Source organism: Haliotis asinina, chromosome 9 (assembly GCF_037392515.1).
Source record: "Haliotis asinina isolate JCU_RB_2024 chromosome 9, JCU_Hal_asi_v2, whole genome shotgun sequence".
Classification (NCBI taxonomy): Eukaryota; Metazoa; Mollusca; class Gastropoda; order Lepetellida; family Haliotidae; genus Haliotis; species Haliotis asinina.
This window is the reverse complement of record NC_090288.1, coordinates 7,387,760-7,412,520: the sequence shown is the minus strand read 5'-3', so window position 1 is coordinate 7,412,520 and position 24,761 is coordinate 7,387,760. Positions and strand designations below refer to the sequence as shown.

The window sequence follows — 24,761 nt, the reverse complement described above, 5'->3', positions numbered from 1 at the left end:
ACCTGATCTTATTAGCTGACTGTTTAAAACAAGAATGACATACTCCTGTACCCATAATCGTTGTTGAGACATGACCCAGAAATACTAAACCAGCTTCATGTCTCTGGTTGCTGGAACAGTGAGGGGAAGGATGGTGAAAACATGTGTTCTAGTGGTGCACTTCTTGAAGCGTTCTTATAGGACTAACTGTTATGGTGAGATTCATGTTGAAACCCTCACATCTGACAACGTGTTATGGGGAGTTTCATGTTGAAACCCTTCACATCGGACAACATGTTGTGGTGAGATTGATGTTGAAACCCTTCACATCGAACAGTGTGTTATGGTGAGATTCATGTTGAAACCCTCACATCGGACAACATGTTATGGTGAGATTCATGTTGAAACCCTCACATCGGACAACGTGTTGTGGTGAGATTGATGTTGAAACCCTTCACATCGAACAGCGTGTTATGGTGAGATTCATGTTGAAACCCTCACATCGGACAAAGTGTTATGGTGAGTTTCATGTTGAAACCCTTCACATCAGACAACATGTTGTGGTGAGATTCATGTTGAAACCCTCACATCGGACAACGTGTTGTGGTGAGATTCATGTTGAAACCCTTCACACTGAACAACGTGTTGTGGTGAGATTCATGTTGAAACCCTCACATCCGACAACATGTTGTGGTGAGATTCATGTTGAAACCCTCACATCAGACAAAGAGTTATGAGGAGTTTCATGTTGAAACCCTCACATCCGACAATGTGTTATGGGGAGTTTCATGTTGGAACCCTCACATCGGGCAACGTGTTATGGGAGGTTTCATGTTGAAACCCTCACATCGGACAACATGTTGTGGTGAGGTTCATGTTGAAACCTCAGATAACCACCTTATTTTTTTTCACTTACAAATGTTCTTTTGCAACATACTGATCAGATTCATTGGTTTATCAAGGCATTACTTATGTTAAAGTCATGAGTTGTACTATTTGCAGTTTTTGAAACACATGAAGTTGACCTATGCTGATGGTGAATTCAAATGGTAATTTATGCAGTGCAGCCAGCCATACGTTAGACTTTTTCGAAACACTAAGTTGGCTTTGTTTTTTATGAATTTCTGTTGATGACATAGTTTCTGGTGACTTCAGATTTGCATCTGTTTGTGAGTTGTCGTATGGGTTTTCCTTGTCTCATTCATTAGCCTGTAAGAATTGTTATGGTCGAGTAGATCAAAAACAAGGTTATAGAGTTATTGTACATTAATCACAACCAGGTAGTGTTCATGTATGTTCAGACCCATGAAGAATTGGGTTATAACTGATTTTCAGTAACCCATGCTTGCTTTAAGAGGAGACTAACAGGATCGGCTGGTGTGGCTCGCTGTCTTGGTTCACACATATCATCATATTCCATTTATGTAGATCTATGCTCATGATTTTGATCCCTGGACTTGATTTTTTTACTGACCAGAGCTGTTATGATGGCTGGAATAGTGTTGACTGTGGCATCAAACCACAGGCAAACAGTAGGGCAAATGGGGTTGTGTAGCATACATGCGAGGGAAGCGAGCAAAGGTTGGCAATGTACTTCCCTCACTTCGGATCGAAAAATATTTTTCATGTCAAAATAAAATATTGCCATGATCAAAGGTACGCTCCCATTTCCTCCCTTGGTTGTGCTCTCAGATTTTCTACCCCATGTTTAATGATTACTCATGTGAACTACGTTTTATTCAACATTCTAAGTGTCACTCGTGGTATTTAGATCATTCTTTGCCTCTGTTACCCTTGCCAGCTTGTGGTTGAACGGAGTGATGGACCAAGAATAAGTAGAAATTAAAAAGAAATACCATATTGCCTAATTTTATCATGAACCTGTTGGAGTTTTTTTGTCTTATCTGTCATATTATTGTATTGTTAGAATTTTCATACTATTTATTCTATTTATTCCATATGGAATAATACCCTCCTGTTCCTTCTCTCTGTTGAACCGGAAGCTGGAAGGGGGAATGGAGGTGAAGAACAGTCTGATATACCACGAGTTGTGCTGAATATGTTGAATAAAACATATTTCACATGAGTTCAACATGGGGTTGGAAATGTGAGAGCACAACCCAGTGAAGAAATGGGTGTATACCTTTGATGATGGTGATACATGTATTTTATTTTGACATGAAAAATTCATTTTTAATCGCATGGATGAAGACTTGTCATATTCTCTATGCTGTGCAACCCATTTGCGCTACGGTTTGCCTGTGATCAAACCTACCAGTCAATCATGTATATGTAAAAGAGAAAGGGAATGTGCTTCCTTTGGACATGCTAGGATCCTGCAATTGTAGGTGTAAATCTCTGATCACACTGATAATGTTTCTGTATTTGTAGTTATGGCCAGGGGTGGTTAAGTGTTGGCCCGTCACACTGAAGACCTAACTTAAGTCCCCACATGGGCACAGTGTGTAAAGCCCATTTCTGGTGTCCCCCATCCTGTGATATTGCTGGAATATTGCTTAAAACAAAACGCAAAGAAGTTGTAAACATCAGAGACATTAGTATCATATCCTGCTTTTGTCTCATCTCGTGTCAACTTGCCAACATATAATCTGTATGATTGGCAGTCTGGAAATTGGCGGATAATGATAAAAGCAAAATGATTTATGGATGACACTTCCAATATTCTTTTATAATGAAGAGTTCCAGATCCTTGTCCAGTCCGGCTGGACACTGGAGTAAGGATCAATACTTGATTTTATATAACTGGAACACAGTTCAAGCAATGTCAAACCATTACTCTCTCGTTCTCTCAACTACTTTGGTCACTGTGTTTCATTTATATCAGGCTTACTGGCTTAGTTAACACTTGTGATTGTATCCCAAGTGTGCAGATCAATGCTCATGATGTCGATCATTGCACTGTCTGGTCCAGACTTGATCATTTACAGACTACATTCTGCCATATAGCTACATTGCTGAGTGCAGTGTTAAACACAAACAAACAAGAACATTTATATTTTACGTAGCATATATTTTAATGTAAATTTGATGTCAGGAATTAACATAATGGGTATCCAGGTAGGGTAGGCTAATAATGGATGGGGTACCCAGGTTGAAAATGTTGACCCGTCCCAGCCCTAGTTCCAGAGGTAAAAACCTAAAGTTAATCATGCCTGCCTCCATACACAAATTCCACCATTGCATGCCTTGCCAACTGTATTTGCATTTATTTCACAAGTGTATTTAGATAACATTTTTCTGATTTTATGACAGGAGATGTAGAACTCTGTGCCATGGAATGGCAACATGCGGCTTCTCTGCAGCATTTATAGTAAAATGTTAATTCTTCCCAGTGTCATGACATATCCAAGCTTCTCACAGTGCCCCAGTGCTGTCAGTATCTGGATGTGATATGTCTGCATCACACATGTATTTAGCAGAGTTAGTTCTGATAATGAAGTAAGGATAGCACCATCGTAGTTACACTTCTATTTTGGCTTATTTCATCTGTTAAGTTGTTTGTTTGAAAATATGTGTTTTGGTTTGTGTAACGTGAGGTATTTTGCACAGAGTGTCTAAACACGATGTTTACGCTAGTCAGTAGAGTTCCACTGAGATCACTGCTTCTTTATAATGTGATGTCACGACCAGTGTGAAACTCATTTATTACCAGGTGTTTCATCACACCTGTGCAGGTCATACAGAGAGGATGTTTACATGTTACCTGTAAGGTAGGTCATTAGTTCTCACAAATATACCATACAGGCTGATACATTTCTCAGTGTAATGTTAAACAAACAACAACAAAAAAGACTGTTGCTTTTTTTAAGATGCTGCAAGTAGATGACTGTTTACAGGGATTGAGCCATACCTTGTTAGAGGCCGATATTTGGTGCCAAGTCTTCTGCAAATGTCAACAAAGATTCTGCTATAGTTATAATTAACGTCTGGAGTTGTAGGTAAAACATGTATCTGGCTGGTTGGTATGAACATGAGAGTTCAGTTATTGCATTATATGCAGTTAGGGTTAAAACACATGAATTTCAGATGGTAAGTTCCAAATTTGTGCCAGTCTTGAAACATGTTTGCTAAAATAAACCCTTAGTGTCTATGCAAATTGTATTGGTTGTTCTCAATGAATGAAGGTTATGGGAGATTCTGACTTGAAGCTTGCAGGCAGCACCACACCCTCATTCAGCTTGTTTACCTTGAAGAATGCTTTGAACAAGTTGATTGGTTTGTTTGGATAGCTCGTTTGAAATAAGCTCAATTACAACAGACAACTGACGCATGGGCGTTGTTCTAAGAACCGACAAATCACAGAATGAGGAAGATAAAGGGAAAAAGATCAGCATTGTTTATACATCCGCTCATGTAATTAACAATCTTTTTACTGAAGAAGTCTTTAGATTAAACAAATCTGCCTTCTTTTACACACGATAACATTTTAAGAACCTACTCCCAACGAAGACCAAACTAATAGACTCACATCATTTTATTGTCAACACAGACAGTGAGTGAGTGAGTGAGTGAGTGAGTGAGTGTGTTTTTAGGGCACTTTTCCATCAATATCACCGTAGTGAGAGCAGAAATGGGCTCACTCATTGTAGGCACGTTGGGAAGCAAACCTGGGTCTTCGGTATAACAAGTTGACACTTTTAACCATTAGGAAATCTTTCATCTTCCATCTTTCTTTACGTTATGAAAATCCTGTTCATCTTGTCAAAAAGTTTTCCTCTCATGAGTCCATTAGTTTCTTTTGTTGCAATTCTTTGTACAGAGTTGTGCCACTTGAGCGTGACACAGACCAATAACCGTGGGTTTGATTTTATCCCAGTGTTTGTGTTTTTTATGTATGTGACAGATGTGGGAAGATTGTAAAAGATCTGCATCACATGTTGGGATATAAGTGGTATAGCAATTTCCTCTGCATGAACTTCCTACTTATCTCATTTCTACAACCACCAAGAAGTCTTGTAAGTAGATGCCTTGATAAGTTGGTTTAAAAAGTCAACCATAATTTGACTTCTTTTATGTTCCCTGCAATCAACAGTAACCTCAACTTAAACTTTTCTTCTATGTTGTTTTTTTGCTTATGAATAGTTAGATTAGAAACATCATTCAAGATATGAAATGAAAACTTTCACCAGATTGTACAACAAAGAGGACTGGTAAGTAAAAACTTTCACTAGATAGTATAAAAAGCAGGACTGGTAGGTATAATTCAGTGTGGCCTTGTTGGTATTCTGTTCAGATGAGTGAGAGAGTTTAGTTTTACGCTGCAAACAGCAATATTCCAGCTATATGGTGGCTGTCTGTAAATAATCAAGTCTGGACCAAACAATCCAGTGATCAACAGCAGTTATGAGCATCGATCTGCAATAGTTCTACAGAAATACATACATCAAACTATAGTTACAAGAAAGTAAAATCAGGGGTCCCTCTGAGTTTGTTCTGACTAGTTTACTGTACATATGCATTGCCCTTTGTGAGGATTTGGAATTTGTACGCAGTTGTATTTAGAGGGTATAGATATACAAGTAATAAAACATCATGGATAGATTTACTTATACCGGTACCAGTTAGGATCAGGGTCTGAGTGAGTGAGTGAGTGAGTGAGTGAGTGAGTGAGTTTAGTTTTGTTTTGGACAATCCAGTGACCAACAACATGAGCATCAATCTGCGCAATTGGGAACCGATGACATGTGTCAACCAAGTCAGCGAGCCTGACCACCCGATCCGGTTAGTCGCCCCTTACGACAAGCATAGTCGCCTTTTAGGGCAAGCATGGGTTGTTGAAGGCCTATATGCTACCCCAGGACCTTCATGGGTCAGATATATACAACCAAAGGTAGCTAAACAATGGTACCAGTATAAGTAAAGTGCTCCTACACACTGATATACAAATTCTTTCACATCTGTAATAGGCATTTTAAAAAACGAACTAGATATTATTCAACAAGGTCCCATTGTTCTTGCAATCTACCTGTTCATCCAGTAAGTGAAAGATGGATACTGGTATATGCGCTGTCTCACTGTACATGCACAAGCACCTGTTGCTGAGTGAAGAATGCCAGGTCTGCCCCTGACAGGCATACACAGGTGTATGTGGACTGGAACAGCAGTGTAGAGAGAAGAGTCTGAAGCACAGGGTGCATGGTGTTAAAATTTCACCACACATCTCTAAACTAAACTGAGATTAGGCTGCAGACATACAAGATAGAGATGGCTCCCTGTTGAGGTGTATTTTGTTCCCGCTTTGGCTTTCTTCCCAACCACAGCAGAGGAAACGTGATCTGGTATCGGGTGTGTCGGATAACTAGCTACTCTGTATTAACACTGTAAAATAGAAGATACAGCTATGATTTGATTCACACCAACACATACTTGTCTTTAGAGACAACTGATGAGATCAGTTCAAGGTCAGGCTTGCTGACATGGTTGACACATGTCATCGTATCCCAACTGCATATATCAAAGCTTATTGTTGATCACTGGGTTGTCTGGTCTGGACATAAGTATATATGGACTCCGACAATATGGCTGGAATCTTGCAGTATGAAACAAGTCACAAACACAATAAACTTGGTGTGAAACCTTTATGAAATAAGAATTGTATGATGAGATGGCCTGCAGTCATTTTAAAGAAATACATCTCATAATGGAATAATTACAGTGTGTCAGTATTAAGAAGTATTTTTTCAGTCCTAGGGCCATATTTGTACCATGGTGTGTCAACAGAATTGAATGAAGGGAACTTCATGTTAACAAAAGAAGTCCATATAAAAATGCAAAAGTCAAGTTTCATAATTTCACAAAATCCCTCAACTAACACTGGAACAAAACTGAAGCAGTATATCTTGAAGATACCGAATTGATAATGATTTCCTCTATCAGTGAGGGAATGTAGGCAGATTCACACCTGGAAACATAGTGACACATGGGAACAAGTGTTTGATATGTTTCTTGACAATAGTAAGTTTCATGTTAAAATATCTTTGTGTCCTTGGTCGGTGGGGTAGCCTGATGGTTAAAGTGTTTGCTCATCATGCCGAAGACCCAGATTCAATTCCCCACAAGGGTAGAATGTGTGAAGCCCATTTCTGGTCCCCTCCATGATATTGATGGAATATTGCTAAAAGCGACATAAAACCAAACTCACACAGGCTCCGTTTCAATAAAAATTATTTGTTTCCTATCAAAGTACTATGTTTTCAGAGACCAAGCTAATTTAGTCAGGGTATGTAATTTCTGCTCACCATCACTGATCCAGTATCTGACAGAAAAATGCAAACCACAGTTCTAGCAGTATCAACTGACGAGCAGGAACACAAAACAAGCGTGAGGTGTACGTGCTAACCAGAACCAAATGTGTGTTTCCTCCCAGGTAAACATGATCTGGTATTGATGAAGGTGAGGATGAGCCTCCAGTGAGGCTGTGTATCTCCCACATTCCCCATCCCGCTACACAACCATTCAGTATCAGGCCCAGTGCTTCAGGCTTGCTGTGCAGTCCCAGTGACCAGCTGGGATTTTCAACAGATAATGGTCGCCTTGCTGTCAGATTTGGGGCAAGAACAACTGCGATCAAGGATTTTGGAAATGAGTCGTAGAGGCCCACTTCTTCCAAAGCAACTTGAATATTGGTTGAGCTTGTTGTTGTACCCATGCAGCATGAGACATTGCTTGTAAGATCGATCACAGCCACCCATATTTTGTCCACATGTTACCAAGGTAATATTCAATAGGCACCAGTCTGAGATTTTGATATTACAAGTGATGGGTGGAATATGTGAAGCCCACTTTGGTGTTATCGCTGGAACATAATTAAAGGTCTTTTAAACTGATACTCAGGCACACGTGCCAAGTCTGTATTGTTGACTCTGTTGTTGAATAGCTAACAAATCACATTGTGTAAATACATGATGTAGATTGTTCACAGTGGTACTGTTTAGCGTTTCAATGTATTTCAGCTTCTGGTTCCTAAATCTTTGTGGTTTTAATGCATTGTTCTAGCAATATTCAAGCACTATCAGAAACATGGCTACCCAAAATGGCACAATGTTGTGCCAATGTAGGTAATCAAACCCAGGATTTCTCTTCATCCACTTGGCTACCTCACCATACTATTGGTGAAACTGAGCATTAGGAATGATTCTTGACGTGGGTTGCAAAGAGCAACATTTTTCAAACAATCCAATACCATCCAACAAGAACAGGAAACATGAATTACGCAGGTTACCTACTTATGATCTTACCTATCCCATTTTATATCTGTAAACACTGAGAGATAGAATTGGCCTTCGTCCTGAATGTCTTGTTGTGAAAGTGTGGATAGTGCGTGTTTTGTGTTAGTCGGAGTAAATACTCACCAGACATAATGTCAAATATACATGCTTGAAAGATTGTAGACAACAGAAGCTGCACTCATGACTTAAAACCATCAACCAGCTCATAAATAAACAGGGGTATCCTCAGGGGCAAAGGTAAATAACACAATCATGTCTTATTGTTGCAGCATGTTGCCTGGTTAGCATTGAACATTAACATCATTAATGCAGTCTGATAGATGAAACACACATGCAACTTCATGGGGTTATGGTAGAACAGTTGTAAAATCTAAGTTCTTGTCAAATGGGACTGGGGCGGTGGGGTAGCCTAGTGGTTAAAGCATCCGCTCGTCACGCCAAAGACCCAGGTTCGATTCCCCACATGGGTACTATGTGTGAGGCCCATTTTTTGGTGTCCCCTGCCACACTCACTCATTCACTCACTCAAGTGGGACTCTATCCACAAAGCATTTATAGCCTTACGTCATTCATAAGCCAATAGTGTAGTACTTAGTTAGCATATATCATAACGTTATGAACACTTTGTGGATCTGATAGAGATGTTCAGATGAGCTTTTTCTGGTTAGATATGAAACTTGCCAGCCCTGACCAAAACTAACCTGCTCGCAAAATATGTTCATGTAGAAGTCTAAATTCTAACTCAACCCTCAAGCAGTTGAATTTGAGAATCTAGCAGTCTGTGTTGAAAGTAACATGTCCCGGACAGTCAAACACTGGGGGAGCATTTGGGAATTTCAATTTTCCAACAAGAAAAATACTTTTATCAGAAATAGGTTACTGGGTTTTCTGTTATGCTGTTTATTTATTAGACTGCTGACCTCATGTGCGGGTGATTTGGTGTCTTGACTCTGAGAGCGTGGGTTCAAATCCCAGGGGGTTTTCAACCCAACAAAAGTACAAGAATAAATACTTTACGGAGAAAATGTTATTCCAAATATAATGTTTGATCACTTTCTAAATGGTATTGTATATATTTTCCCTGAGTTTACTGAATAAAAGTAGCCACATATCGTTTTGATAACATCATTGAGAAATGCGTATGATTTTATCTAAAAGTTAAAGATGTATTTTTTTATCTTAAATAGTGCAAATATTTCAATATCATGTGGAAAACATATTAAAAGTCATAAACACTTCCTGATACGTAACTCAGATGTGTTTTCATGATTAGTGATTAGGTATGATTTTTTCAAGGTCAGGTTTAAATTGTCCATAACTGAGACCTTTGCAAATGACTGTACTTGACAAACAGACATCATTCGGGTGATGAAATTATTGTAGAAGTATGTTCAGACTCTTAAACCCGACCAGCAAACATCCTCCATAATTAAAGACTCAGTAAAGCTCCAGGGTATGTTAGCTGGATGATGTGTTGAACATGTTCAGTTACTTTGATCCTTGCCAGATTCAGATAAGACCTGAAAGCGCACCTAATGGGACAGCCTTTCACTTCATCAGTGAGCAAATTATGGTAGCTGTTGGGTGTGATTAGCTATGTAAGAGAGATAGGACGGATCAGTCCTGTGGACAGTCCTTGCAGTTTGCCAAATGTTACATGCCAAGTAATATGGCATCACAGTGATGTAGGGGTAAAGCAGTAGCCTAGTGGTTAAAGTGTTTGCCTGTCATGTTGAGGATCTGGGTTTGATTCCCCACATGGATACAGTATGTTAAGCCCATTTTTGGTGTCCCCACCATGATGTCACTAGAATATTGCTAAAAGCGGCAAAAAATAACAAACTCACTCACGGTGATATACCAGTATGCAATGCATAGTTACATAGTTATGGCATAAGTCAGGAGAGAAAATATTGAAAACATTATATGATTTGGCACTAAATGTAAATCAGTATTCATGGTCCTTCTACTACAGACATTTGGCTTCCCTTTGTTGTGTCATAATCTTCTTACCGAGTAAGCAGTTTTTATCTTTGGTATGTCAGCAATAAGCCTATGCTTGGGATTTCAGTAAAGCTGTAGCCGTACGATACTTCCATTCTTAAGCTTTCAAGTCTACAGCTGTTTCTGCAAAAATCATCCTATTGATCATCATTATATTGATATTTGCTTCAGTGTGATATGCATATGAACAGTAATAGAGTGTTTTCATAGCATGGGAACTACTGCCATATTATCTCAGTCGTTTAATCGATCATTTCCTCCTTTCAGTTTTTGCTGTGTATTGACCCCACATGTGTGCTTTTTTATTAAACTTAAAGTGGTAGCCACTTAGCCTAGCGGTTAAAGCATTCACTCCTCATGTTGAAGACGCAGGATTGATTAGCCACATGGATACAGTATGTGACGGCCATTTCTGGTGTAGAGGTGGGATGGGTAGGAAAAGATGGAATGAAGTACCCGCATGTACTTGCCCAATCGGAACTGAGTACCCAGAAATGTAAGCAATACTGTGTTTCAACCAAGTGAATATTCAGTCATGATTTGACAGAAATTATTATGGAAAACTTAAAAGGGTGGAATAAAACTGATCTCAGGCTATTTAATTTATATCTGCTTAACTAATATGTTAAAACACAGAACTATTCGTTCCTGCTGTTACTGTAACTTGATTACTCACTGCTCATGTGCAGATACATTACAGCCATTAATACCTCCACTGATTGGACAAAACCAATGACATAAATGTGCGTTACATCAGTACTGAAAAAGACAAATTACCATCTGCCCTTGTCTTACAGTCTGAGTACTAGAAATAGGACTCGATTCCAGCTGTACCTGACTGGATTCGAGTACCTGTCCCAGCTCTGTTCTGATGTCCCCCTCAGTGATATATCTGAAGACTATGGCTTGATAGCATACATTGGTACAATGTGTGAATCCCATTAGTGGTGTCCCTCATAGTGATATTGCTGGAATAAAAGTGACATAGAACTAAACTCACGATCTCAGTCTTAGTTTTACAATCATCTTATGACCTGTGTCACTTTGTACTGACCTTCAAGACTAAGATTAGAAGCTGTGATGTAACTAGAAAAAGTAATAACTGCCCACTTCATATTTTGTAAAAATCTATTGAAAGATATTTTTGGTATGAATTGTTGAAGTACAAATGTAGCGATTTGTTTTTATGCTTGGCAAAATCTGCATCATTAGATACTGTATTTAGCCACTGGCAAAAATACTCAGTCTTCTGAGTCGGAAGACTAATTGCTAATGTGAATTTACACTAGCCATGTCATTTTTTTTGAGATCATCCATTAGTAACTGAAGATTCTTTGAGAATGTAGCCCTGACCATGTCACAATTGGTATCCCAGCTGAAGGACATCCACAGGTTACACAAGTCAGTTAGTGGGCCCAGATTTTCAAAATAGACTCAAGGACTGCTTCATGGCATCTCAAGGAGGCACATTTTGCCTGTACCAGGGAAAGTCAATTTATTTGTATCACATTTGTAGTTCGTCATTATAATGGTCCACGGTTGGTATCTTCCATCCTTAAGTTATCTTCCTTTACTCTTACTTGCAACATCAAACACAAACAACTTTTTTTTTTCCCCAACTTTCTTGGAAAGGACCCTGATTTTGGAATTCGGGATAAATTCATGATAGATGAAAAAAATGTATATATTCATTTGGTGACATGTTTTCAACAAAAATTGCTATGAAGGTTTTTGTCTAATAAACAAAATTGGAGTGCTGTATGTGAACATATAAAACCATTACAGTTTGTAGAATGGTAAGGCAGATTATTGTATCAATTATCATCAGTCCTATACATTATTTTTTTTTATTTTTAATATTATGTGACAAATGCAATAAAAAGCAGAATTTGACATTATTAATTCCTACTTTATCATCAACACCATCGAAAGGTGGCCATGTTGGTGTTTATGGACTGTCTGTATAAGTATATATAATTATGTCTGCCATTAATGAGGACTTGAAGTCAGTGTGGGGCATAGTGAGTTTCCAGACAAAGTCAATAAGCATTGGACAAGCCTCACAAGTATGATGACATTTGATCCATCACCATAGAAACAGATAACTGTTAACTCGTATGTCCTAGAATCAGTTGGAACAGATGCTGCAACTTGTGCATGGCAGAGAAGTGACACAGTCACACGCTGGATATGTTGGAATTCTGGGGGTTAGCATGGGCAGTGTGAGTTTTGTTCAGTAGCTTCACTCAGGTAGGTGCATGCTCGGAAGTTAGATATGTCAGGGAATGGGCCCGATCTAGGATGTGTCTGCTGAGTGGATGAGGCATCTCATGAATTATCTATTTATTTATGAGGGAGTGAGTTTTATGCCGCAGTTATATCAGCAATGTCCCATCTGAATTGTGGCAGTCTGCAGTTAATCAATTCTGGACCAGACAATCCAATCAACTGCATGGGCATTGATCTGCACAACTGGAAACCGATGACAAATGTCAACCAAGTCAGCAAGCTTGACCACCCCATGCTGTTAGTCACCTCTTGCAACAAGCATGGTTTACTGAGGATCAGTTCTAATCCGTATCATCATTGGTGAATTATTTGTGTGTCAGAGAGATCTAAAGCTGTCTGTATACCCAATATGTCCACGGAAAGAAACCTTTCAAAATTTCCCTCTAGACCACAGGACCAGTAAGTAGACAATAATTAGTGGTCTTGTCTGTACTTCACTGGTCCAAAATAACATTTGTAGAATTGCATAACAATCAATACAAATTTCACTGGCCACCAGGATCACTGCAAAGTTTAGAGGTCCTGATGAACTTTTACTAGCCTGGGACCACAGGACCAGTAGAAATTTTGCACACTGTATGTCATGTCAACAAGCCTGACCACCCGATCCTGTTAGTCACCTATGAAAATATACATGGGTTGCTGAAGACCAATTCTTACCCTATGGTTTCTACCCTCTTGGGGTGGTAGAGTAGCCGAGTGGTTAAAGCATCCCTTTTGCACACCAGAGACCCAGGTTCAATTCCCCACATGGGTAGAATGTGTGAAGTCTTTAACTAGTGTCTGCTTCCATGATATTGCTGGAATATTGCTAAAAGCAGCATAAGACTAAACTCACTCACTCACACTCTTGTGGGATCATTAGGCTTGCTCAGTAGTGAAAGTGGTTAATCTTTATTCCTCTTTCCACATGGGTACAGTGTGTGATGCCCATTTCTGATATTGCTAGAACAAAGTAGCATTAAATAAGACTCTCGTGGATGATATTGTTAGTATGTCAGTGGATGAGATATCCTGACGACAGTGTTCTCCCAGCAGATGAAAACCTGACAACTAGAATCATTATCTTGATCTATTACATCATCAGTAATCAGGGTAATACGATTAGTAGAAGATGAAAAGCTCTGGCTCAGGGCTGTTTCCCGGCATCCTATGCTGGTCATAAGATGCATGTTAATGAATCCAGTGATTAAGTGAATGGGTGAGTGTGTCACTTTTAGCTACTTTTTACGCTACTTTTAGCAGTGTTGCAAAACATCACAGTGGGAGACCCCAGAAATGTGCTTCACATGTTGCACCCACCGGGGAATCAAACCCTGGTCCTCAGTATGACAAGCAAGTACTTTAACCACTAGGCTTCCCCACCTCCCTCTCAGAGATCATGGTTCATGGAATGCCATTGTAACCTGATGGTGTGGTGTGATGCTCATGACATTGAACACTGGACTGTTGGTACATTTAATTGTTTATAGGTCATCTCATATATTGTTGACTGCAGCTGTAATATGCCAACTAGTAAACAAATAAAAAGCAAAACAACATTTTTAAATATTTAGAAAATGTCATGAAAATGACAAATAATGATATGTTTGATTGGCATTTTAGAAGTTGATGAATGAGAAGAAAGGTATGATGTTTAATGGACCATAAGTTCTTTATTGTATCATTACACAACATTTTGATATAGATTATTATACTGTTGTTAGGCAGACAAATAATGCTTTGTAAGTTAATGTAGGACGATGTCAGGACTTTTCCCAAGTGTCCAAAAGAAGTCACCAGCAGGACAAATAATGGTTTGTAGGTGAATGTAAAACACAGCTTTCACGATGTCAGGACTGAGACTTCTTAAGTGTCCAAGAGAAAGATGGAGATGTTGAGTAAATGGACCAATTAAGCAAATACCAGTTGCATCCAGACAAGCAATGGGTTTTCATCATTTCCTCAGGGATCAATAAAAAGCTTGGCAGTAAAAATAAGCAGACAGTGCCAGATTCTTCATATGGCAGATTTAAATGTTAAACCGCCATTCTAACAATTATCAGCTGCAGTGAAATCAATGTTGGCTCCTGAGCATGTGTCATGATCGAAGTGTTCAGCTGTCAGCATGACCCAGGACGGAAGACTCGGGGGACAGATCAATTAATACCTGATCCATTCTCAGTTCACCTGGATGTAACCCAAAAAAAACCCATCTTATATCAGTTCTGTGTTCTGGATGTGGGTAAACAGAGTACATGTTGAATGTGATTGCATACAACAAAGTTATGGAGATGGTCAACTCCTTGAGTCCTGTAAACACCACTGGTGACATTTGAAATAAATTTATCATTAGTATACCATTCAAACAAAGAAGGAGATATTCCATTTTGGGAGCATACCACTAGCCAGTGCCAATATATATGAGAAAAAGTAATGTATATCCATACAGATGAAACATTTCCAGAGGAATGGAATAAATTGTGACATTTTCCATTAATTCTTCTTCATCATCTGTTTCTCCTCGGCTTCATCATTTGTATTTTATCAATCTGGTAAATCTGATATCCCCAACTTTATGTTACAGAGGTGATACCACATGTTAGCACTGTTACAGGGTGTTATATCATGAGTAACAGTGGGTAATATCGCATTTTACAAGGGTAATGTCTCATCTTGCATGTGAAATATTGCATTTCACAGGAGTAATATCTCATCTCACAGGGGTCATACCTTTCTCAAGAATAAGAAAAAAAATTCATTGTCCCTGCTTGAAAAATAAAATGCTAATCATAAGATATATGGGAGTGAAACTTTGACTATGCAAGGCAGTTTGTTGAACACCAAAACATTGGTATCTCAGAGAATTTAAACTTAAGTATCTAGCAATATTTGTGTTAGAAATCAAATGGTTGACGATGGCAAGGATGATAAGGTCTCATACAGGGGGTGTGGTCAGAGCAAGTACTCTCATTGGTCGACGCTTGCTATCGTCAGTCATTTATGTCAAGATCGTTTAATTCAGGGTCAAAATCGGTTTTCAGTCAACTTGTAGAAATAACAATAAAGAACCAATCACCCATGACTGTGTTTAGCCGAAGTTTTAATCGATGCAATGGTAGTGTAGCAATCGGCAAAGCAGGTGGGTGTGGTACACTGAAGTGTCCGGCCTTGTCTCAATATATTGTACAGTGAAGCGTTTTAAGTCGGAGGTCATCTCAAAATTTTTATATTTTAAAGAAATCTTTAATCCTCGCAATGACATGAGGACCTGGGGGCCTGAGCTGGTGTACCCTCAATATTTGTTTATATTCCCTTAACCCAAAAGACAAGGGGACCGTAAACAAACATCGAGAGTACATAAAATGACTGAAAAAGAGAGGGAGGGAGTATGGTTTTGTGCCTCTTTTAGCAATATTCCCTGGGTTGATGTACCCTCGATGTCTGTTTATGCTTCCAAAGGGACAAGAAAACACATTCAGAGTTACCTCAATTCCATCTATTGGCATTTGCAAGGCATACATACATCATACATGATTCAGTGTTATTTGATATAAAGAACTACTACCACCAAGTACCAAATGGGTTTGGCATTCCCAGCAGGGTACATTGAAATGTTACTTTAAATGTTTGTAAGCAGATACATTGAAAATAAAGGAAGAGCCAATCAGAAAACGACATTTATGTGGGAGGTAATGTGTTATGGATAAATTCAAAAGTTGATATATATTTCAGAGATTAAGATGACCGAGGGAGGATGGTTTTATGTGGCTTTTAGCAGTTTTCCGGCAGTATCATGGCAGGGAGTCACCAGAATTGTGCATCACATGTACACATGTGGATAATCAAACCTGGTCTACTGTGTGATGAGCAAATGCTTCAACCACTAGACTGACCCACTGTACCCTCCAGGGGTTTTCAAAATTAGATAAATTGTCTATACAATAAACACAATTATTCATAAATAAGGATGTACCAGTTGTTAGGTCTGGATGTGCCCAGAAACTGATACACCATCTGTAATGATAGATTACTAGTATGGTCTCTTTCTGCAGTTCACAATGACACAGTACATGTGGTGTAAGAGAACTAAACTGAGCATGTAATTGATGAAGCCATTGCAGCCACACACTTCGTTTGAGATACCAAACATTGATGCCATCGCTTCTCAGTAAATCAATGGCTGGTTTGTTAATTTGACAGACACAGCAGGTTAAGTAAGACTGAGTGTGTCTGTGTGGTTATCAGAGACCTCAGCCCCCAGTGTGGAGCAAGTCAATATATGTTCGACTCAGACTTGCTGATTTTGAGAACACTAGCCTTCTCATTCAAAACACACCAGCTAATTTGAAGGCGACAAACTTTCACTTTCAACAAACACAAGCTGATGTGACTGAAATATTCTTTCAGTTACAACAAATACCATATCTGATTATGACAGAAATATGCCTTCACATTCAACAAACACAACCTGATATGAATGAAATATGCTTTCACATTTAATACACATCAGGTGATAAGAATGAAATATGCTTTCACTTTTAATACACATCAGGTGATAAGAATGAAATATGCTTTCACTTTCAACAAATACCATCATCACATGTGAATGAGACGTATTATTACTTTCGACAAACACATTGGATTTGAAGCCAACTGATTTGCCATTTCCTAGATTTCACTGATGTGTGAATCAAATGTCGTAACTCTTAATGGGTGTATGGGAACCAGCACATTTTATAAACCAGCAATCAGTATGACCTAGTATTTGACTCATCTTATGCCATCATAATTAGAGGTAACCAAGGCGTGTCTTCGTTTGACCTGGTAGCATTTGAATCAGTTACAGGCACAAGAGCAAATATGAGAAAGTTATTATCTTTCAGTCATTTTTTCCAGATGGGCATTGTTAACACATTGTAAACCAAAAGTCACTGTGTACTATAATCTGGTAGGTTTAAAAACATGATCAAATGGTATTTGATTCCCAGAAGCTGCAAGACTGTTCACTGCATATTGATACGTAAAAACATCGCAAACAATTGTTTTGTTGTGTCATCAGCAGTGGTGATGTCATTCAAAGTATATTGTGACGTAAAGTCAGAATGACGTCACAAATGAGCAACTCCAGAGGCTACCATGGGAACCAGCCAAAACGGCCAGCTGATGACACTTCACTGCTGTACCCCTACTCGATGTAAACGAGTGCACACAGTAAAAACCCTTTGGTTTACTTTTTTGTTTACACTGTCAATAAACATCATGTGTTGGCCCGTTTCTGGGTGTTATTGAATATTTGAAGCACGGGAATATTTCATTTGAAACCTGTGGCTGACGCCATTGGTTCCAAATGCATTCCCGTGCTTCAAATACTCACTAATACCCAGAAATTGGCCAACACTGATGTTTATCACCTAATTATGTCCCCTTGTTCCTATTTGACATGTTACATGTTTGGCAGTTTCATAATGAAATAAGGGTGAGCGGCCACTACTTCCAGGGGGCCATTACTTCCCCATTTTGGGAATCAAAACCAGGTCTTTCGGGTACTTAGTGAACGCTTTAACCACTGGGCTACCCCACCTGTGATGATGGCAGCCATAATATGGCTGGAATGTTGGCAAGAAACAAATAAAACAAAAGTGATTTCTCTGCTACCATTGAGTTCTCTGTGTGACAATAATTACTTAATTTTGAATGGGTCATTTTATATAATAGATGAAAGAAATGATATCTACCATATCACTTTTGAAAATATAATCTGTGTTTGACACGGGTTTATGCCCTTTTTCTGCATCACTCTTGAAAAGGGTTTCACTTTAGTCATCCTATTTATAGCAGCTCTATCATGATTAATACACAGTACCCTGTTTTGTTGCCTAGGGATGCTTCCTCCCTTTTCAAGGAGCTGTGACATGCAGGGGAGATAATGCTCACTGATGTACAGACCTCTAAGTATACAAGGGCTATTACAATTCAGTTGTTCATTGAATTGAATGATTTACATTCTTCATGAATTCAGTTTGTCATTCATCTTCATTAGAATCATATATTTACATATTTTTCGTGAGACTTCTTTAAATGAACACTGATATGACCATATTAAATCTTATTAACCATATATTATTTTAAGGAGGCAGTAAACCAGGAAGTACACTGTCAAAAGTCTCACAGCTATTTCCTGGTAAATGCAGTTGTGCTACTCAAAAGAAATAAGAGAAAACCTGATCCTTTCATCCTGAATGCAAGAGAATTGTCACTATATGGTTGTATACAGTATGTATATCATAGAATTGTCACTATATGGTTGTATACAGTATGTATATCATAGAATTGTCACTATATGGTTGTATACAGTATGTATATCATAGAATTGTCACTATATGGTTGTATACAGTATGTATATCATAGAATTGTCACTATATGGTTGTATACAGTATGTATATCATAGAATTGTCACTATATGGTTGTATACAGTATGTATATCATTTTAATAAACATCAGAAGGTGTGTTTTGAATAGCTAACAAATAATTTTTTTTTTTGCCTCAAGTCACGGTTATATTCTTGGGTTTGATCATTGCGTACAGGGTTGTTGGGTAGACATCATCCAGGAAGTGTATTTTCACAGCAGAAGTGTGAACTGCCTGAACTGATACTTTTTGAAAGTGCTCTACCTAGAAACAGCTTTGTTTGTCTCAAACAGGATGCAAAAGGCAGAATTCACAAATGAATTCCTCCTGCAAATTTAGGAAAAAAGTTAATTCAGAGGTACTTTGGCATTACATTTTGAGATCGTGTCTTACGTAATGATATAAACTATTCCACTATAAACTATGCCACAAATCACTGTGTAAAGTTTCTGACTTAACTGAGTGAGTGAGTGAGTGAGTGAGTTTTACCACACTTTTAGCAATATTCCAGCAACATCACATTTGGGTACACCGAAAATGGGCTTCATACATTGTTCCCATTGTGGGGAATGAAACAAGGGTCTTCAACATGATGTGCAAACACTTTAACCACTACCACCACCATTCTTAATGCATGAGACCTGGAATACCTTTCTTGTTGACTGTCTGGAGCCATGATACATTATAAGGAATCCAGATTATAATTAGATATGAGGTACTCAGTTGTATTAATAACTTGTATAAAATATCTCAGGTAACTTGAAACAGGTAAACAAACAAAATGCAAAAGTAAAAAAAACTTAATTAATCTTGAAAAAAAAAAATTCTGTTTTTTCGGCACTCATCACTGAAGAGTTGAAAAAAATATGTCACATTTTCTATAATCTCTGTCTGAAATATGGATTGTACCCAGACTGGTTTTGTTTTGTCCCAAGAGTTCATGTTGACCGAGGATAGACGGTGTGACTACAAAGATCAGAAACTAGGATCAGAAACAGCTGCATGAGGAGAAGATGCAGTTAAATTGCTGTAAACCACCTCTGATCTCCTTCAACAAACATTATCCCACTTAAGTCCCTCAGAGAAATATTATAGGAATTATGTCTTGCCATTAACAACATCAAGAAATTTTTGCTAATCAGCAGGAAACAAATGCATGCAGGTTGTGATGAATGTCACACGATGATCCCTACTGTCGTATGCGGCATCTTTACCCCTGGCAACACCCTTTCTTGCAACAGAACTTTATTGATCGGAGATTGATCGGGAAATGACTTTACAGTTTATCTTCATGAAGTGCTGTTAATCTCAAACACAATTTCTAATCAATATGACATTTTGTCAGTGTGAAGAGATCGTCCTTTCTCTAATCCGGGTGATTATGATTTCAGACAGTGGATGACCCTTGAGAGCCGCCTGCTTGATGACGGCGACGTGAAGTCCACATGATCAGGGGACCATGAGTTTCCGCCAGGCCCTTAGATCTCGCTTCAAGGGGGATGTGAAAGCTGAAGAAGATGGGGGAACACTTGTACGGAAAGGGTCGGGCAAACGTCCCAAGACTCTTGTTGACCACAAAGAAGGAGAGGAGGTGAGAGGAAAGGGGTGGCATCTTCTGATGACATTATCTTTGGAGGACGTCAAAGAATCAGACGTAGTTTTAATCAAATGAATCATAGGGCACTGATGAAGATGAGCATCTGGGCCTTTTGGAACTAATTTAAGACTTTTCTATGCATAAGGCATAGTCATATATTGATCATTTCCTGTGTTCTTGTAGCATTAAATTTTGAGTAAGTAAATTAATCACTGGCAGGATGAAAATGTATGTCTTATTGAGTATTTATTTGGTTAAAGTATGTTTTCCAAATTTATTGTTAGCAAAACATTTTCTATTTATTTTGGAAAACTAATTATGTATATAATTGTTGTCATTCCACTGGCATACAATCTGAAAGTCATTGAAATCATTCAATTTGTTTAAGAAATGAGATTGCTAGGACATCATTCTGAAAGCATTCATGAAATTTACATGTAATTTATGGTTAGAATATTAATGATGATGTTTGTGATTTTCATCATGTGTGTGTCAGAAACATTTGTTTGATGATGTTTTAAAATAAGAATCTTCAGGAGAGTCATTTTTTATCCCCCCGGCATGTAATGCGGCAGGATCTAGTTGATGCCTCGCCTGTCCATCCGTCCGTCCGCCTGTCTCCGAAATCATTTTGTTTCCGGAGCATAGCTCAGAAACCATTTAATATTTTTAGACCAAACTTGATAGATATAATAATCCCAACCTGTAGTACACTGTGCCTTTTGCTATTTGCAGAGTTTGGGCTTTTTTTTTTTTTTTTGTTTTGTTTTTCCATGGAACATTTTGGTGTTAGTCTAATGGTGGGGTGGACTTCGTTCTCAGAGGAGCAGAACTAAAATACCATTCAGTATTTTTCTGCAGAACTTGTTACATACATCAGTCAGAATCTAAAGTGGTACCTTTTGGTACTTACAGGTTTTTGTGATATATTATTTTATCGATTTCCATGGAAACATTTTGGACTTAATCTCAAAATGGATGGATGGGCTTCGTTTCCGGAGCAGAACTCAAAATCCGTTCTTTATTTTTCTGCAAAACTTGGTAGAAATATCAGTCAGAACCTAAAGTGGTGCCTTTTGCTATTTACAGGGTTTTTTTTATTTCTTAGCTTCTCGGTTTCCATGGAAACAATTTGGACTTTGTCTCAAAAGTGAGAGGTGTTGTTTCATTCGGAGCACATCTCCAAAAGTTCCTAGTGTCTGCCAGCCAAACTTTGTAGATATATGTGGCAGACCCCAACATGGTTCCTTTTACTATTTACAGGTGTTTGTGATTTATGATTTTCTGGGTTTCCATATAAACTTTTCGGACTTGTCTCAAAATGGATAGATGGGCTTCCCTTCCGGAGCACAAGTTGAAAACTATTCAATATCTTACAGCAAAACTTGGCAGATATTTGCGGCAGACCAAAGTGGTGCCTTTTGCTATTTACACTGTTTTAGCATTTTCATTTTTCCTGGTTTCCATTGAAACAATTCTGACTTAGTCTCAAAATGGAGGGATAGGCTTCATTTCCAGAGCACAACTCGAAAACCATTTCATATCTTTCAACAGATCCCGTCAGATATATGAGACAGATCTTGAAGTGGTGCCTATTGCTGTTTACAGATAAATGGCATTTATATTTTTCATGACTTACATGGAAACGATTCAAACTTAATCTAAGAAAACATTAAGTAACTGTCAGATTATTTGTCCTTTCAAATATATTGGGGGGGATATATGTTCTTCTGATGACTCTTGTTGTATATACATGTACTCAAAGAAGATATAAATGTGGGTGACTCAGTGTGTTATGACATTACAGGGTTCCATACATAAGCAAGCAGATACAAATATTTCCTCTCATATGAATATAATTGAATACACAATATCTATGATATACCATACAATTTGATACAAAATATTGCCATGTTGACACATACAATAGCTTGTAACATATTGCATTCTTTATGAATACAAATATTTATAGTGAATGTCTAGTGGCATGCTAGAAATTATGACTGTTATTCTGAGCATTGAATTTATCAAAGATTGATTGTCATTGATTTCTCAAGCATTCGCTCGTCACTTTGAAGACACAGGTACCTTTTGCCATATCGGTAAAATATGTCAAGCCCAATTCTGGTGTCCCCCATCATGATATTACTAGAATATTGCATAGACTCACTCACTCACCCACTCACTTCTATTTTTATGGAAAAGACCAATTTTAAACATTATCCCCCACTGCGCACGTAGCATGAAGTGGGGGAATATAGTATTAGGTTCCGTCCCTATGTACATATGTTTGTATGTACGGATTGGAATATCTTAAGAACCGTTGACTAGATTCTTCTCATGTTTGGTATCTAGGTTTGTAAGAAAGAAAGGTCTCAGTCAGGTTTGGTGATCTTGACCTTCATGTCAAGGTCACAAGGGGACGTCAGTATTTTACGTTGTCAGCAAGATATTTCAACAACTGTACACTGGATTTTCTTCATATTCAACTCCAAACTTTAGCAAGGGAAAGTGCAGGGCTCAGTCAATTTTGGTGGCCTTCAGTTAATTTTCAAGGTCACAGCACCACTTTGAAGATTTTAGCATGTAAGCTTATTTTTTTTACCTAAAACTATAAACTTGCAAGAAAAAATAAATAATGTAAATAATCGAGTCTGGACCAGACAATCTGTGATCAACAACATGAGCATCGATCTGCGCAATTGGGAACCGATGACATATGTCAACCAAGTCAGCGGGTCTATATATATTGAACTTAATGCTGTCTGTGATCTCATGTTGTTATCTACTATTTCGTGGGTGTTAATGATTAATTTTTTTCGTTGTTGATGTAACTATAGGAATATAATCCAGTTAGAATTTATGACATTTGAGGACTGAATTTATGACATCTGAGGAATGAAAAAGTCTGGAACATTTGTAATAAAACATTTGTGTGAATGTTAAAGTGCATACACTTTCTTATCTATTGATGTTTTTATGGAATAATTCTGTTCTGAATTCCTAAGGATATTAAATACATATCGGTAAGTTTTTTCCTACCTACTGACCAGGGTTATCTGAACAAAACAAGAAACATATTTGAACCATTAAATGCATCCTATTTAAGGACAAAATCATTTGCATGGAAATAAATGTACTGTTTTAAATAGTTCAAAGTACCAAGGCAAGGACAAACCAACATGTTTGACAATGGCCAAAGTAAAACAGGTCCTAGCCTTATGTTGTTTACGCTCAGAAAACAAGTGTACAACAATGACTTCACTATACAGTGGAGTTTCAGTTGATGCTAACAAACAGCCTGTCTATTTACAGTGTTATCCACATCTAGACTCAGATAAATAGTATTGGGATGGACATGGTAAATACTAGTAGCCATGGTAATAGGCTTTTAGAAATAGAAATTCTTCACTTTTCTTTAATATCTGAATGGTGTTATTTGAATAATCATTGTGAATAAGTTGGAAAAACATGTCTATAAATGTGGGACTCGACCCCCCAAAAGTACTAGAATTTGTACTTTACTGGGAAAGTGAAATCCCAAATATGACATACGTTGCATTTGACCACTTTCTAAATGGCATCGTGTAATCATAGCTTTCGGCCGTGGGAGCCGTGCCAATTCACACTTATCAGAGGGGTACACAAAGTACGCAGTTTAGACTACCTGTTACCCGACTTTCATTTTTGTGGAAGTCGCAGTGGCTGAGCAGCCTAGACGGCTGACTTTGTGTGCTGGTGATTAGGTGCCTGACTCTGAGGATGCGGGTTCAAATCCTGGAGGGGACTCGATTGAAAAAATGATGTAGGGAAAATGATGCATTTCATGACTGTGAGACTGGCTAGCCTGTTGCTGAAATGGCAAGGAGAGGTTTGCAGCCTACATTGTTTTCAATGTGTATATGTATTATCAGTTGTGACCCAAATGACAGGATATGGATTGTGTACATGATGGTTGCCGGAGTCAGACCTCTGTATCATTTATAAGCACCTGGATAAGATGTCTGCACTGAAGCTTAAATTGAACAAAACTATAAATAACTCCCCAGCATTACAGACACTCTGTCTTTGGAGCAAGGTTGGAAATCTTCTCCAAGGAAATTAACTGACAGAAAATAGATGGCTGGGTTTAAAGGTTGGACCTTTCTTAATGAAATGTGTTGAGAATGTTTCGTTAAGTGAACTGAAATAACCTGTGTAACATGTTGTTAGTGGTCTGGTAGACTAACATTAACAACCTCCTGGTGAAAAG

The 24,761-nt window shown here is 38.2% G+C and overlaps 1 protein-coding gene across 3 annotated transcripts in view; it reads left to right on the top strand.

Moving 5' to 3' along the window:
* The window catches only part of LOC137295833 (GRAM domain-containing protein 4-like), a 49,748-nt gene that overhangs the window by 3,559 nt on the left and 21,428 nt on the right, over positions 1 to 24,761 (top strand). For all 3 annotated transcript variants that reach the window (XM_067827391.1, XM_067827388.1, XM_067827389.1), the window contains exon 2: positions 20,304 to 20,503. In XM_067827391.1, coding sequence (XP_067683492.1) covers positions 20,372 to 20,503 — 132 coding nt within the window. In that variant the 5' untranslated portion in view covers positions 20,304 to 20,371. The remainder of the gene's footprint in view (positions 1 to 20,303; positions 20,504 to 24,761) is intronic.